The sequence below is a fragment of the Hyperolius riggenbachi genome, chromosome 12 (genome assembly GCF_040937935.1).
Source record: "Hyperolius riggenbachi isolate aHypRig1 chromosome 12, aHypRig1.pri, whole genome shotgun sequence".
Taxonomy (NCBI): domain Eukaryota; kingdom Metazoa; phylum Chordata; class Amphibia; order Anura; family Hyperoliidae; genus Hyperolius; species Hyperolius riggenbachi.
Window position 1 is genome coordinate 82,145,604 of NC_090657.1, and position 17,289 is coordinate 82,162,892.

The 17,289-nt window shown below is 44.9% G+C and overlaps 1 protein-coding gene across 4 annotated transcripts; it reads right to left on the minus strand.

Annotated features, from left to right (window-relative positions):
* Nucleotides 1-1,289: 1,289 nt before the first annotated feature.
* Nucleotides 1,290-16,690, minus strand: LOC137542224 (zinc finger protein 22-like). 4 transcript variants are annotated; one of them, XR_011025381.1, is made up of 3 exons: nucleotides 16,338-16,567; nucleotides 7,299-7,370; nucleotides 1,290-2,043 (listed from the first exon to the last, which is right to left on the minus strand). XR_011025381.1 is itself a non-coding variant. In XM_068263983.1 (3 exons), the coding sequence occupies exons 1-3, from the start codon at nucleotides 16,400-16,402 to the stop codon at nucleotides 1,364-1,366; spliced, it is 825 nt and encodes a 274-aa protein (XP_068120084.1). In that variant the 5' UTR covers nucleotides 16,403-16,431; the 3' UTR covers nucleotides 1,290-1,363. The 4 variants fall into 4 exon arrangements, 2 of the variants coding, with proteins under 2 accessions (XP_068120084.1, XP_068120085.1); XM_068263983.1 differs by having other exon boundaries at nucleotides 7,291-7,370; nucleotides 16,338-16,431; XR_011025382.1 differs by lacking the exon at nucleotides 7,299-7,370 and having other exon boundaries at nucleotides 16,338-16,690.
* Nucleotides 16,691-17,289: the final 599 nt, after the last annotated feature.

Sequence of the window (17,289 nt, forward strand, 5' to 3'; positions counted from 1 at the left end):
CAGTTCGGATCCCAAATTCTGAGCATTTAAATGTGCGGCTGCAGTGTGTGTGTGGGGGGGGGGGGTTAACTCACCCTGTTTGCTGCCTATAGACGATGCGTTCCACATCATTTCCCATATCTCCAATGCTTCCTCCTTCAAACCCAAAAGGAGGAAGTTTTGGAGTGATGTGGAAAGCAATTGAACCCGATATGGAAAGCATCGGCTATAGGTGGCGACAGGGGTAAGTTAACACCCCCCACTGCAGCCGCATGATTAAATGCTCTGAATTTGGGATCCGAACTGCGGAGCTCAGGCCTAGAAGAGCAATAAACTCTCACACAGCCCTACAGCCCTTTGTACACAGACCTCTTGGTCAGGGGACTAACTTTTCCAAACGGGAATTTCTGTGGAACATCCTCATCAAATATGAAAACAGTATGAATACCGTTATAATCCCTATTCATGTTTGGAATAACAAAAAACCTGTGAAAAACCTAAGGCTTTAAATAAAAATAGGAATTTGAAGACTGCATGTTTTGACAATGAAACTTCACTAGTCTGCACTGTGCATCTCCTTTAGTCAATCACCCCCTCTCTGTGTGTGAAAACTGTCTTTGCTAGTTATTATAGCAAGAAGTTTTGAATCAGGATGATACCATTTATTGGCTACCTTAGAAGAAAAGCAGTAAGCTATCAGCTAGGAAGCCTTCATCAGCTGACGACAGCTTCCCAGATGTAAGCTTATTGCTTTTCTTCTAAGTTAGCCAATAAATGGCATCATTCCGATTCACAACTTATTGCTTTTGCTGACTTGCTGTGACTAACACGGTACAACACTCTACTGGTAGTTATGATAGGAAACCGAACCATTAGCGCTGTAGTTAAAGAAGTCTAACATTTTCCCTATTTAATAATCAGTTGGTTAAGGTACTGTTAACGTTGCTCGTGGATAAACCATTCTCTTACATAGATTTTCCACGTACGTATACAGAATTTGGAATGGATTCTTCATTCTTGGCCAGTAAACAGACACGCTAGGTATGCTGTCTAGAAGGTCTCAATTGCAGTCAGCGTAGTTTGTATGTTCTCCCCAAACTCGCTTGGTTCTTCTGAGTGCTTCAGTTTCCTCCCATAACCCAAAAAAATACTTTTTTGGCTAAACCCATACATCATGCCTTATGTTGGGCAGCAAGCCCCACTGAGGGACAATTAGGAATATGAACTGTTAGATGGTCTCTTTTAAAGTGCTGCTAAAAATGCGTCAACACTATATAAAAGGTGCAAACAAAGAAGTATAACCAAATCCATAATTGCAATTGTCCTTGGTGACAATTTAATGCACATAACAGAAATGGTACAGATGATTCATATCTGAATATAATTACGGGTACGGTACAGACGCCCTTTCCATTTGCTGGTGCTTGAGCAGGAAGAAGTAGTCGGCATAACTCTTCCCACAATGGGAACAGATATATAACTTCTCTTGGCTGTGGCTCTTCACGTGTTGGTGAAGTCCAAATTTCCGCGTAAATCTCTTCCCACAATCACTACACTCGTAGGGCTTCATCCCAGCATGAATTCGAGAATGTAGATTAAGATTTGAGGGGCTGGTGAAGGCTTTTTCGCACTGTTTGCATTTATAAAGCTCTGTTGTAATGTGGCTCTTCTGATGCCGGTAGAGGCTAGAGCTGTGGGCAAATCTCCGAATGCAATATTTACATCCGTATGGCTTGTCATCCATACCTCTTCTCTCAGTATGGTTATATGCTGATGGGTGACATAGGGCCTCAAGTTCACTGTTAGCATCTGGTTCAGTATGAAACTGTAGCATATCGGAACTATTACTGAAAAATGGATTAAAATCAGTGCTTTCCGTGTCATCTGCAACACTACTAGCATTGCCTATGTTGCTGCCGGTCTGTGAATTATATGTTGTGGGGTCTTTTAAGGGTATCTCCCTGGATTCTGTTTCCATTACTTCTGCAGCTTCAGATTCCTGTTCTGGTGGTAATGTTCTGGTTTCGGTGGAATCATCGGCATGTCCTTCGCCAGGCATAGTTTCTAAAACAGAATATCAGTGTATTAATATTATTTATTGTATTTAGAAAGTGCCTGCATATTACGCAGTGCTGGACAATACATACATACAATGGCCTCAATTCACCAGAGGAGAGTTAGTAAGAGATAAAAAGGTCGGTATTTTATCTCATGCGGTATTTTAACACTTTGTTTGCAATTCACCACTGTGAGAGGATAGAGAGGGGAGTGTTCGGTAGCAGGCGATAATGGTGCGATAATGGAACGATATGGATGCGAAAACCGAGCGATAAACGGTCGATAGTTATGCAGAGTTAGCGATTTGCATGCGATAGGTTGCCTCTCTGAATGCTGGAAGTAAAGGATTGTGGGTAAGAGGAGGAGGTTATTACCAGCATGTGACCGCAGAGGGTTTCCCTCCCTGTTTTTTGACCCTCTCCTTCCATTACAAATCCCTCCCTCCATTCTGCATATTAAGCATACTAAGCAATATTAAGTGGATGGGTGAAACAGAGGAGGTATTTGGATACATTTCACACTCACTCCCGATGAAAAATGTATCCAGATTCCTCCTTCGTTTCACCCATCCACTTAATATTGTAAATGCTTAAAGAGAATCTGAAGAGAGTATAAAACTCGCTTCTTCTCTTATATTCAGCAGGGGCATGTGTGCCCCTGCTAAATCGCCGCTATCGCGCCGCACAACAGGGGTCCCTTACTCCCCAAATCCCCTCCGTCCTCGCCGGGGATCTCTTCCGCATTAAGGCAGGGCTAACCGCTGCAGCCCTGCCTTACGCGCGTCTGTCAGCGCGTATCTCCGCCTCCCCCCGCCCCTCTCAGTCTTCCTTCGCTGAGAGGGGCGGGGGAGAGGCGGCGATGCGCCGCTGATAGACGCGCTGTGAGGCAGGGCTGCAGCAGTTAGCCCTGCCTCTAGGAGCAGAAAATCTACGACCAAGTTGGTCGTAGATTTTGCAGGGGGGGAATTGGGGGGGGGGGGGGGGGGGGTAAGGGACCCCCGTTCAGCCGCGGGATAGCGGCATTTTAGCAGGGGCACACATGCCCCTGCTGAATATAAAGAGAAGAAGCGAGTTTTTTACTCACTTCAGTGTCTCTTTAATATTGCTTAATATGCTAAATAGTGCAAATGGGCTGCTCTCTGGTGCCTGAAATATGTACAGTATAGGCTGTGCTGCTAGTGAACTAGCTGCAGAGTGAGCTGCAGCAGCTGTGAGAAAAAAACAGATATCTCCAGATACATTCAGGGGATAAATAGATTAAAAAAATAACGAATAGCCACACCCCCTTTTTTCCCTGGTGAATTGTGATTTTGAGAAAAAATAACGACTAACTATCGCCTATTTATAGCACATTTATCGCATGGATTTCTCTCTGTCGATTTTTCACCCTATACTTCTGGAGAATTGCTATTTGGAGATATCACAGGCGGTAAATTACCTCCAATGAGATAAATAGGTCAGTAACCTCTGGTGAATTGAAGCCATTGATACAAGGAGGACAGATGTAACAAGGTTATACAACATGGGACAAAGCTATACAAGGTACACAGGGTACAAGATACAAGATCATGTGATTTTGAGCTGGTTAGGTAGTCCCAGTAATACGTATGAGGCGGTCTTAGTAAGGGAGCACACGATCATGTAGAATACACTAGGGAAGAGAGGACCCTGCCAAAGGCTTAAAATCTAAGGCGGGGGGAGAGTTGGCGGACACACTAGGTAGGGCTGTAGAATAAATATTCAATTTAGTTAGACATATTTCTAAAACAATAACACATTTTTGGCATGTCACCTACACCACTGTTAAAGGGAACCTGAAGCGAGAAATATATGGAGGCTGCCATATTTATTTCCTGTTAAACAACACCAGTTGTCTGGAAACTCTGCTGATCTATTTGGCTGCAGTAGTGTCTGAATAACACCAGAAACGAGCATGCAGCTAATCTTAAATCTGACAAATGTCAGAAAAACTTGACCTGCTGTATGCTTGTTCAGGGTCTATGGCTAAAAGTATCAGCCAGGCAACTGGTATTGCTTAAAAGGAAATAAATATGGCAGCCTCCATATTCTTCTCACTTCAGGTGTCCTTTAATGTTATTCTATCCTGGCTGTAACAGGACCAAAGATGAGATGCATTTCATTTGGGCATGCCTGCAGACTGTATGAAGCTGGGAAATGGGTATACGATTCCTCCCACTTCTTTACTAAATTAGTGATCCTTCCCTTGTTCACATTATCAAACGCAGATGGCCGTGCGCAAAGCGTACAAACGCATGCCGTCTGTGTGTGCATGCATTGCGGATCCCATTCACTGTAGTGAATGGGCCAGCCGTTTGTTTTGCTAAAAAATGCGTGCAACATGTTTGTGGTCCGGAACGCATGCAGTGTGCACATCAGACAGTGCAGTCTATGCACTTCTGATGTTCATGCGTGTCTGCCTCCCACAAGCGTTGCCGAAATCCAGACAGCAACGCGAGCAATGTGCACTAGGCCTAAGAACATAACCTTGTGTTGATGCAAATTTAATGATTTTCTGAAAATGTATGCAGCTTGAGATTGGATCAAATCATAAGCAAAAACGGCATTTGATTGGCCAAATATCAAGCTAAATAAATATGCATCAACTAAAACAAAGTGCTTGTGCACAGAGGGAAAAAAAGCTGCGCCTAAATGCCTTCGTTCCACTGGGAACGCATGCTCATTCACAGCCGCACTAGCACACTGAAGAAACCGAGAGATTAGTGCTAGAATAATGGGGTGTAAGCAAGGCCGAATGTATACTTTTTCCGCCCCTAGGCCAAGCATGTTGTTGCTCCCCTTCCATGTGCAGCAGCCCCTCCCATTCCATGTGCAGTCCCCTTTTCCATGAGTAACATACATGTACTGCAGCCCCTCTTTCATGTACAACTCCCTGGAGCATCATCTTCCATTTCCCTGTGTTGCCCCCTCCCCCAATTGCAGCCTTCTTTTTCACATGTTGCAATCCCTCTTTCATGTCCAGGAGGCCCCATAGGCTGCAGCCGCCCAAGGCCAGGGCCTGTGTGGCCTTTCCAGAAATCCAGCCCTAATTATAAGACGATATGGGAGCCTCTGAACTACTCAGAGGCTTCCCACTACTGTGGTAAGTACAAGTAGTCATTGGTTTACCAACGCTTCACTTACGAGTGACCAACACCCCCCCCCCCCCCCCCGTTACAAATGACAAGACCTGTGGCAATGACATCACTTCTGCAATGAAGGTGGTGGGACCAAGACTATGGAAAGCGTCTTGAAGTGGTGTGGAACATTGCCAGAGGTGAGAACAGGGTATGGGGGGGATGGAAACAGGGACAGAAGGAGGGACAGAGTAGCAGAGAGGGATGGAAGGAGACACAGAGGGTGCATAGGAGGATGGGTGGAGGCACAGAGGGAGCACAGGAGGATGGGAGGAGACACAAAGGGAGCACAGGCGGATGGGAGGAGACACAAAGGGAGCACAGGAGATGGGTGGAGATACAGAGGGAGCACAGGAGGAGACACAGAGGGAGCACAGGAGGATGGAAGGAGACACAGAGGGAGCACAGGAGGAGGGGGTGGAGGCACAGAAGGGAGCACAGGAGGAGGGGGTGGAGGCACAGAAGGGAGCACAGGAGGAGGGGGTGGAGGCACAGAAGGGAGCACAGGAGGAGGGGGTGGAGGCACAGAGGAAGCACAGGAGGAGGGGGTGGAGGCACAGAGGAAGCACAGGAGGAGGGGGTGGAGGCACAGAGGGAGCACAGGAGGAGGGGGTAGAGGCACAGAGGGAGCACAGGAGGATGGGTGGAGATACAGAGGGAGCACAGGAGGAGACACAGAGGGAGCACAGGAGGATGGAAGGAGACACAGAGGGAGCACAGGAGGAGGGGGTGGAGGCACAGAAGGGAGCACAGGAGGAGGGGGTGGAGGCACAGAGGGAGCACAGGAGGAGGGGGTGGAGGCACAGAGGGAGCGGGTGGAGGCACAGAGGGGGTGGAGGCACAGATGGAGCACAGGAGGATGGGAGGAGACACAGAGGGAGCACAGGAGGAGACACAGAGGGAGCACAGGAGGATGGAAGGAGACACAGAGGGAGCACAGGAGGAGGGGGTGGAGGCACAGAAGGGAGCACAGGAGGAGGGGGTGGAGGCACAGAGGGAGCACAGGAGGAGGGGGTGGAGGCACAGAGGGAGCACAGGAGGAGGGGGTGGAGGCACAGAGGGAGCACAGGAGGAGGGGTGGAGGCACAGAGGGAGCACAGGAGGAGGGGGTGGAGGCACAGAGGGAGCACAGGAGGAGGGGGTGGAGGCACAGAGGGAGCACAGGAGGAGGGGGTGGAGGCACAGAGGGAGCACAGGAGAAGGGGGTGGAGGCACAGAGGGAGCACAGGAGGAGGGGGTGGAGGCACAGAGGGAGCACAGGAGGAGGGGGTGGAGGCACAGAGGGAGCACAGGAGGAGGGGGTGGAGGCACAGAGGGAGCACAGGAGGAGAGGGTGGAGGCACAGAGGGAGCACAGGAGGAGAGGGTGGAGGCACAGAGGGTGCACAGGAGGAGGGGGTGGAGGCACAGAGGGTGCACAGGAGGAGGGGGTGGAGGCACAGAGGGAGCACAGGAGAAGGGGGTGGAGGCACAGAGAGGAGCACAGGAGGAGGGGGTGGAGGCACAGAGGGAGCACAGGAGGAGGGGGTGGAGGCACAGAGGGAGCACAGGAGGAGGGGGTGGAGGCACAGAGGGAGCACAGGACGATGGGTGGAGGCACAGAGGGAGCACAGGACGATGTGTGGAGGCACAGAGGTGGTAAATGGGTCAGGATGGGATACAGGAGGCAGTAGTGGAAAAGGGGGAAAGAGGAAGCACAGAGGAGACACAGGAGGACAGAGTTGGCACAAAAGAGGACGCTGAAGGCACAGAGGAGTCACAGGGGGACAGCGCTAGCACAGTGTTTCAATTTATGTACAAATTCAAGTTATGAACAAACCTACAGTCTGTGGGCCATATGCAATTCACTTTTTCACCTGAGTTTTCTCCTAGGTGAAATTTTCAAACTTGTTAATAAAATGTCTTTTAAACCACCAGGAAGCAAAAAAATACTCAAAATAATTTTGATATTACTTTTTCACATACTTTTTGTACTTTTTCCAATGCAAAGTGCTAAAAAGTTATTCTAAATCAAAGACAAAAAATTATCTCCTGGGAGAAAAGTCAGGTGAAAAAGTGAATTGCATATGGGCCCGTATCTCGTTCGTTAACTGGGGCTACCTGTATACCTTTGAAATTCTTTCAGGATTACTTTCAGTCTCTCATATAGTTCTCCGCTTCTGCTACTAACCATTGCTCTCCTGAATAGAAATGTTGATCAGAATGTTAACTGTCAAGTGCCTGAATCTCATTAGCCCTATGCATAATAGGTATCTGCATATTTGTCAAACATTTTGTTCATTGCTAACGATTAGAACTGACCTAAAAATTCTCCCGATATGCAAAAATCTGCTAAAGCCCATGATGTAAATCAATCAGTTTACCCCAAGGAATGTAAATATCTCTAACTCATATTTACTTGTAAATAGTTAAAAATGAATCTGTAAGTACTGAAAGTAGCATATTATTTTCAGAGCATGAACAATTGCTATGTAAAATGAGTGTTTTCACAAATAATATCCAAAAAGAAGCAGTAGAAGAAGTAGAAAGTGTTAGAATAAGGTGAACCATTACAAGGTGGAGATGTGAACGTGCCCATATGACTGTACAAGCAGTGTTGTTCACATGCGACCACACAATGCAAATACGGTGAATGCACCGTGGCAATGTTTAGGGCTTGTTCACACTATGAGCATCTGCAGATTTTTTTTTTTTTTAAGCGCTGGCCATTTTAAAAATCACCCTAAAAGTGCTTGTGCAATGATTCCCTATGAGAGTGTTCACTTATGAGCGTTTCCATTTTCAGCAAATCGCAAACACACTACATGTACCATTTTCTGAGCGCTGTTACTATAATAGAAGGTATAGAAAAAGTGAAAAAACGCTTGAACAGTGATGTGTAGCAAATTCCTGAGCGATTTTAAGAATAAATACACTGTATTTATTCTTTTCCGGGTCAAAGAGTTCACTTTCTGACTGACGTCAGGAAGTGAAAATCTCAATCGTTCAGCAAAAGCACTTAGAAAAGAACTTTTCTAAGCTCAAAGCGCATGGAAAAGCACTTTGGAAAAAAGCTCAATAGATTGCTCAGCGCTTGCAATAGCGCTGGGGATTTGTAATGTGAACAAGGCCTAACAGTGAATGCGCTGCGCCAGTACATCTATTGCTGGGCACATTATGTGCCTCTCAATGTAATGGCAATGGATCAGCTGTGCACTGATGATGCATGCAGCACTGTACTGTGCAATGCAACTGACGTGCTGACGCAGGGCAATCACTATAAAACAAAATATCAATTATTCCATTCCAAGTTTGCTTAACTACTTTGGCCTCCTGGACGTACTAGCTACGCCCAGGAGGCCATGTGCGCTGCCGCGCGCGTGCACGCGCACTCCCGGCCCGCGGATCGCTAGCCAGGCAATCAGAGAATCGGGCTATGGTGCCTGATCACTGATTGCTCTCCCCCCGAGAAAAACCGTCAGCTTCGCACGGAAGCTGAGGTTTTTCTGTTCCTATTTCCCCCGACGTCACTCTAAGCGTCCGTGTTATGCTTAGAGTGACGTCATTGTAAACAATCTCATGGCTGCCATCTTGTGGCCAAAAAGCTAACTGCAGGAAAATGCAAAACAAAAATTAAAAAATAGACCAATATGTCCTAAAAAAATTGATTTGCATCCCACCCTCCCAAAAATACCCACATAAAATGTTTAATAATAAAAAAAAATACATTACAATTTAAAAAAAAAACAACACATAAATATTTACCTAAGGGTCTAAACTTTTTAAATATCTATGTAAACATGAAATATTTATATATTTTTTTAATTATAAGCTTGTAAATAGTGATGGATGCAAAACGGAAAAAATGCACTTTTATTTCCAAGTAAAATATTGTCGCTATACATTGTGATAGTGACATAATTTAAACGGTGTAATAACCGGGAGAAATGGGCAAATACAATACGTGCGTTTTAATTGTGGAGGCATGTATTATTTTAAAACTATAATGGTTGAAAACTGAGAAATAATGCATTTTTTCTGTTTTTTCCTTATTCTTCCTGTTAAAATGCATTTACAGTAAAGTGGCTCTTAGCAAAATGTACCCCCCAAAGAAAGCCTAATTGGTGGCGGAAAAAACAAGACATAGATCAGTTCATTGTGATAAGTAGTGATAAAGTTATAGGCTAATGAATGGGAGGTGAACATTGCTCGGAAGCATAAAGTGAAAACGACTGAAGGCTGAAGTGGTTAAAAGATGCACCTGTGGAAAAAAAAAAGTTTCACTCACCTCTTCTAGCCCCTAGAAATCCGCCCTGAGCCATGCCTCTGCTTTCCCCTTCCGAAGATCACGACCCTTGGCTGGGTCAGGATTTTCTGCGCTTGTGCAGGCGCACCACATGCCTCTCTTGATTGTGCTCCTGTTGCTGGAATGCTCTGCGTTTGCGCAGTTCAGAGAGAATTGAACTGAGCAAGCGCATAGAGAGCCCCCGGCGGCGGAAGCACAATCACAAGAGGCATGGAGTGTAGAAGATCCCGACCCAGCCGCGGGTCACAATCTTTTGGAGAGGAGAGCTAACGCATTGCTCAGAGCAGAACTGCGTCGTAGGACCTAACAGTCCTCTGGGGGCTGGCAGAAGCCCCAGGTTAGTGAAACTTTTTTTTCTTTCCGGATGTTTCCTTTAAGCTAGTGCAAAGTTCAAGCTCTTCCCAGTTACTTCCAGCTCCTATAGATAAAAAAAAAAAAAAAATATATATATATATATATATATATATATATATATATATATATATATATATATATATATATATATATATATATATATATATATATATATATATATATATATATATATATATATATAAATAAGAGTGTCTGTGCACAAATATCCTACCTAATAATCCTCAAGTGTCCCCGCGTCCTGCCCGGGTGTCAGTGCTTTTGCGCTACTGCGCATGTCAAGCACTGACAGCTGTGAGGACAGGACCCAGGGCGGGCAGACGGGTGGCCAGCCGGCCAGGCGAGAGAGCGTGTGACCAGCGGGTGCGTGTGCACGCGGCGCGCAGTGATGACAGACAGAGCCCAATTTCAAACGGGCTTATTTATTTATAAGTTGCTCCAATTTAATATGTATTATATCACATTCTTTATTTTATTTCATCTATTTTGATCGCAGTGTTAGAATTTGTCTATATTCAGGACTTTCAACATTCAGGCTACTTTCACACTAGGAAGCTGTGCTGTGTTCCCTGTAAAAACCGAAACGCAACGCAAAAGAGGGGAAAAGCCTCATCACACGTTTTTCACACGTTGCAGACGATCAATGCAAAGTATGCTTCATTGCCACTGTTAAAGAGGGCCATAACTCTTGCACAGGACAGAAGGAAAACAGATAAATGGTCCCCTGTATGAATTTAAAGTTTAGCCAGTCTAATTCCCCCTCATTTGTGTCTAATCACAAGTTGTAATAGATCGCTGCCCTGTATCACCTGACTGCCATGGCAGATAAGCTCATTTAAGCTCTTTAAAGGTTATTGTACTGTTGTGTATCTTTTAGAGCACAGAGGGAGTTCTGAGTTAAGATCCACTTAAAGGGAACTCTACCATTACAATATAACTGCATCGAGTAAGCAATGCAATTATATTGCTGGACGCAAAGTGAAAGTAGCATTAAGCAATTGGTACTACATTGTTGATGAAAAGCAGTTTCCAACAATTTCATTGTTATTATTTAAAGAGACTCCGTAACAAAAATTGCATCCTGTTTTTTATCATCCTACAAGTTCCAAAAGCTATTCTAATGTGTTCTGGCTTACTGCAGCACGTTCTACTATCACCATCTCTGTAATAAATCAACTTATCTCTCTCTTGTCAGACTTGTCAGCCTGTGTCTGGAAGGCTGCCAAGTTCTTCAGTGTTGTGGTTCTGTGATGCATCTCCTCCCTCCAGGCCCCTCTCTGCACACTGCCTGTGTATTATTTAGATTGGGGCACCTTCTCTCTGCTCTATTATCTTTTACAAGCTGGATAAATCCTCCTCTGAGCTGGCTGGGCTTTCACATACTGAGGAATTACATACAGGCAGAGCTGTCTGCACTCTGCAGGAAGAAACAGCCTGACACTTCAGTGGAATATAGCTGCAGGGGGAAAGAAACACACAAATGATCTCTTGAGATTCAAAAGGAAGGGTGTATACAGCCTGCTTGTGTTTGGATGTATTTTCTATGTGTGGACATACTGTACATCAACCTACTTCCTGTTTTGGTGGCCATTTTGTTTGTTTATAATCAAACTTTTTAAAACTGTTTTTAAACACTTTTAATGCGGCGAGGAGCGGCGAAATTGTGACAGAGGGTAATAGGAGATGTCCCCTAACGCACTGGTATGTTTACTTTTGTGCGATTTTAACAATACAGATTCTCTTTAAGGTGGTTATTAACAACAATAACAATAATATCTATATAGCGCTTTTCTCCCTGGGGACTCAAAGCGCTGTGACCCTGCATTATGCAGTCTCAAAGGCTAGGGAAAAGAGGTGAGTTTTTAGCCTTTTTTTAAAGCTGTCCAGAGAGGGAGCCTCTCGTACTGATTGTGGAAGTGAGTTCCATAGAGTAGGGGCTGCGTAGGAAAAGGCCTGAGCACCAAATGCTAAGTGTACCCTGGGAATAACCAGCTTCATCTTGTTGGCAGAGCGGAGGGTGCGTGGAGGGGCATAAAGTTCCAATAGATCTGCTATGTATTTGGGTCCCATGTGGTGTAGAGCCTTGAATGTCAGCAGGCAGATCTTAAAATTGATTCTCCATTTTACTGGTAACCAGTGAAGAGTTTGCAGTACTGGGGTGATGTGTGAGCTGCGGGGGGGCATTGGCTAGGAGTCTGGCTGCAGCATTCTGTACTAGCTGTAAGGGGCGCAGAGCCTTATCTGTAGATCCGATTAACAGGGCGTTGCAGTAGTCTAGGCGGGAGGATACAAATGCATGAACCAGGGCAGGTAGGTCTTCAGCTGGGATAAGGTGTTTGATTTTCGCTATATTTCTTAGATGGAAGAAGGAAGACTTGACGACAGCTGATATCTGCGGTTTGAGTTTTAGATTTCCATCCAGGATCACCCCAAGGTTTCGCACAGTCTTTATACTGTACAGTATCTCCCCCAATTGCTAGTTTGAGGTGGTGAGCGTTTTGAACTTTATCCATCATGTGTGGACCACCTACCACCAACATCTCTGTTTTGTCAGAGTTCAGCCTCAGCCAGCTGGTGTTCATCCAATTTTGTAAATACACTAGACATGCATTTATGGATGCTGATGGGTCTTGGGTGCCAGGCTTGAAGGACAGATACAGTTGTGTGTCATCTGCATAACAATGGTATCCTAGGCCATAGTTCTGGATTATTTTGCCCAGTGGGAGCATGTAGACTGCAAAGAGTAATGGTGATAGTACAGAACCCTGTGGAACTCCATAGGAAAGTGGCACTGGATTTGAGTAGTGTGTGCCCAGACATACTTGCTGTGTCCTGCCAGATAGGAAGGTCTAAAACCAGCTAAGAACAGTACCCCTTAGGCCACAGTAATTCTTCAGTCGCTGGATTAGTATTTCATGATCCACAGTATCAAATGCTGCAGACAAGTCAAGAAGAATCAAAATTGAGCAATCACCCTTGTCCCTTGCAGTAAGTAGATCGTTCATTACTCGGACTAATGCCGTTTCAGTGCTGTGCCTTTTCCTGAATCCTGACTGAAAAGTATCAAAGATGTTGTTATCTGTAAGCCTGGCTTCCAGCTGGTTGGCGACTACTTTCTCGATAACTTTTGATAGGAATGGTAAGTTCGCCACCGGTCTGTAGTTGGTTACAGAATCAGGATCTAGTGATGGTTTCTTCAAGAGGGGTTTTATGATCGCTTTCTTTAGTTCTTCTGGGAAAAGTCCACTTTGCAAGGAGCACTGAGTGATTTTGTGAAGTGCTGGCCTGATCAGCTCTGGGCACTGCATTAAGGATCCAGTTGGGCCAGGATCCAGGTCGCAGGTAGTGGGGCGGAGACTTTGAATGAGAATTCCAAAATCTTCTTCACTCAGATTTTTAAAGACTTGCCATGGTGGTACGGTAGTAGGCAGATGCAAAGTCCAGTGGTCAATTGATGTTGGTGTAATGCTGGCACGGATGGTAGACACCTTGTTTGTGAAGAAGGCAGAGAATTCTTCACACCTTTCCCTGGAGAATGTGGTTGGGGATTTTAGGCAGGAAGGATTGCAGAGTGATTCCACTGTGTGGAAGAGTTGACCAGCTCTGTTGTTGGCTGTAGATATTTTTTGCGAGATAAAGTCTGATTTTTTCTTGGTTATTGCTTGTTGGTATTGTCTGAGGTGTTGCATTAGGCTAGCTTTGTGCTCCTCAGACCCCGATTTACGCCACTGTCTTTCAAGTCTGCGCCCTTTCTTTTTTAGACCCATGATGGTTTTGTCAAACCAATTAGCTTTCTGCTTTTTGGTTGCCGATTTGGTGCGCCATGGGGCAATACTGTCCAGTGTTTCATATATCGTGTTGTTATACTGGGTTACTAGAGTGTTTGGGTCCATTTGACTGTGGAGCAGATTTGTAAAATCCAGGTTGGCAGTTATCCTCTCCGGTGTTAATTTATTCAGGGGACGGATTTTGATTGTTTCTTTAGGGAGCTGCTTGATAGGGTGATGTTCAATAGTAAACTGTATTATGTGATGGTCTGACCACACCACTGGGGTTACTGTTATGTTACTAATGTCCATTCCAAGGTGGAACAGTAAGTCTAGCGTATGCCCTCCTCTGTGGGTAGCAGATTTTACAACTTGTGTGAAGCCTAGTCCACCCATGAGATTTATTAGTTCATTTGCATTTTGTGATTGAGTGTTATCAGCCCAGACGTTGAAGTCACCAAGGATGATCCATCTCGGATAAGACAGAGTTAGCATTGCCAGGAGTTCTGAGAATTCCTATAGGAATGGGTCAGCATCTTTGGGGGGATGATAAAACACTAAAATTCTGAAGCCTTTACCAGCTGAGATCTGGGCACCTATACATTCAAAAGACTTTGTTGAGCCAACATTCAGGGCTCTGAGCTGCAGAGTTGTTTTGCCACAAATTGCTACACCCCCTCCTCTGCGGTCTCGTCTTCCCTCACTTAGGACTGAGTAATTGTATGGGATGGTTGCTTCCAATGTGGGGCCCGCATTGGCATCAATCCAGGTTTCAGTGATGCATGAAAAATCGCATGTCTGAATAAGGTCCGCAATAATGGCTGTCTTATTGTTTATAGAGCGGGCATTGCAGAGCGATGTGGTGACTGAATGGGTCTTAGCATTGGCGACTGGGTTCACTGCCGGGGTGTTACTGCATTTCTGACTAGGGTCATGGTAACCTCTGCTACTTTCAGCCTCTGATTTACAGTACACATCACTGGAGATCGCTGGAAAGTTCTTTTCCTTAAATGGGCCTGGGTCCCTGAAGTTGGACTGAGTCTGAGTGTGGCATTTTTTATGGGCCTGGCCACCTTTTTTTTCCTCTGTGCGTTTTATTTAAAATCCCTAGAGATTGCAGCAAATTAGTTTGTTTTTTCCCAATGTGAGATGCAGCTCTTGATGACCTGAGAGCTAGTAAGAAGCTGGCTGTATAGATTAACATTTCTCTTTGGGAAGGAATGGGTTAAGTAAGCTCTTCCTTTGATTGTTGTTGTTTATCAGTGGGGGGTAGACAAAAGCAAACTGCTGGCCTTGGGAATCTGCTAGGAGGTGTGAAAATTCCATTGATATGCAGAAACATGGGGCCTACTAAGGTTCACTTAGAAAGGCAATGGAGTCAATATAATTTCAGCCTCTGAATGCATTTAAGTATTTGTACAGTCTGCAGGCTTTTCCCAACTGCCAAGCAACCAACATCTTCTTTTGTGCTTAGAACTCTCAGGGCCCGTTTCCACTATAGCGTTGCGGAATCGCCGGTGAATCACCGCAGGAAAATCGCATTCGGGTGCGATTCCGCATGCGTTTTCTGCCGCGATTTCGCATAGGTTAGGGTGATGCGATTTTAACCATGTCACTGCCTGTGTGAATTAACATGGGTACCTATGCGAAATCGCGGCAAAAAACGCATGGGGAAAACGCATGCGATTTCCCTATTAAATACATTGCGTGCGATTCGCCTGCATTCCACACGCAGGCGAATTCTGAGGGCCCTACCCTGCAGATTTTTTCTGCACAGAAAAACGTGCAGGAAAACACACAAGTGGAAAGAGTCCCATCCACTTGTACTGGCTGTGCGAATCCGCATGCAGGCAACGCATGCGGATTCGCGATAGTGGAAACGGGCCCTCAGTAAAGCACATTCCGTACAGATCACCTGGCAGAACTGAGGGCCTATTTCCACTACACGCAGGTTCTGGATGCAGAAAAACTGACTCCAATGAATGACTATGGGCCTGTTCCATTAAACGTGATTTTTCTGGTGCAGATTTCCCATACACATTTACTGGAGTCCGTTTTTGTGCACCCAGAATCCGCATGTAGTGGAAACAGGCCCTAAAGATGTCACCACCAGCGATACATTTCACAATGTAAATCAGGGAGAGGAAGATTTTACAATGATAAAACACTGACTAAATAATCCATAAATGAATATTGGAGAAAAAAGAAAAAGCTATTTTAATATAATTCATTATGTTATTTTCACTACAGTTCCTGTCGAAGTACATTTTCTACAAAGATTATACTGCTGATCATTGATCGTTCATTTCAAAAGACTTTTATCTCACGTGTGTATGCAGCTTTAAACCAGATTGTAACATTTTCTTCTAATTGTGCATCTCAGTGTGAACATATGACACACAAAAAAGGGAAAATAATTATATATTATTGCATATTTAGTAATATAGTACTAAAGATGGCAGTGTCTCCTCACATATCTAATTACAACATAGATTGGGAGCAGCTGCAAGAAAACTATTCCTAAAATAACAAATCTGATCCCCTCCAGCAGAAGAGGGGACAGGCGACATGCAGACTTTGCCAGCCTCTATCTATGGCTCCATCAATGGCTCAGTGCAACACAGACCGCTATAAGGCCACCGCGTGCAACACGTAAGCAAGGCTTTTATCTTGCAATGATAACAGAGAGAATGGATAAGCCGCGCGTCATTAGTCAATCCTACCTGTGTCCTCCTCTCCGTAATCTTAGGAAGAAGACAACGCAGCCTATTACGAGATTGGCCAGCATCAGCCCATGTGGTCGTCACTTCTGCACGCAACGGCTGCTGGGAAGTGTAGTATATGCGGCTTCCTTCCTGTGCTGAGAGCAGCAGGGAGGGCACAGATGCTGGAGGGGGTGATGGAGGGAACAAAAGAGCTAAAAAGGAAGTGTTCAGCACTTTCTGTGCAGCTGCAGCAGATGCAGACAACGTCAGGCATGGATGCTGCCCAAATAAATCAGCCATAGAAGCAAAAAATCCCAAACTTGTGTTTGTTCTCTTTAACAAGAATTCTGAAAGCAGAAAATTAAGTAGATGACTGGCTGCAATGGGCTACATCCCAGATGTGTTTCTTTTTTAATCAAATGTGGTAATAAATGTAAATAGGTTTTTCAGTAATATAATCGTTTTAAAAGAACAATAATGTCTTGCTTGTTCAAAGTGATCTTTTTATGAAAGTTACGTGAGCTGTCATGACTGATTTTGATGTTATTATGAATATTAGTTTATATAGTACCAACATCCTCTGTGACTTTGTGTAACACAGACACTACATAGTACGTACTGTTGAAAAGACAGTTGAACAGCTCAGCTTGTAAATTGAACATAAAGGTAAAAGATATATACCCACTAGACCAGTGTTTCTCAACTTATTATTGGTATGTACCCTTTTTAAAACCCTATACTCACTAAAAACTCCCTAGCATAGTAAACATTATCTTAATGGCCCATCTCCTACTCCTCCAGTCCATGGGCATTCACGACCTCGCCCTGGCCTGGCTCTCATCCTACCTCTTCAATCGCTCTCGCACGACCTCCTTAAATGAGCTCTCATCCACCCCCAACCACCTACAGTAAGTAGTAGAAATCTGACATTACCAACAGGTTTTGTACTAGCCCATTTTCTCATGGGGGA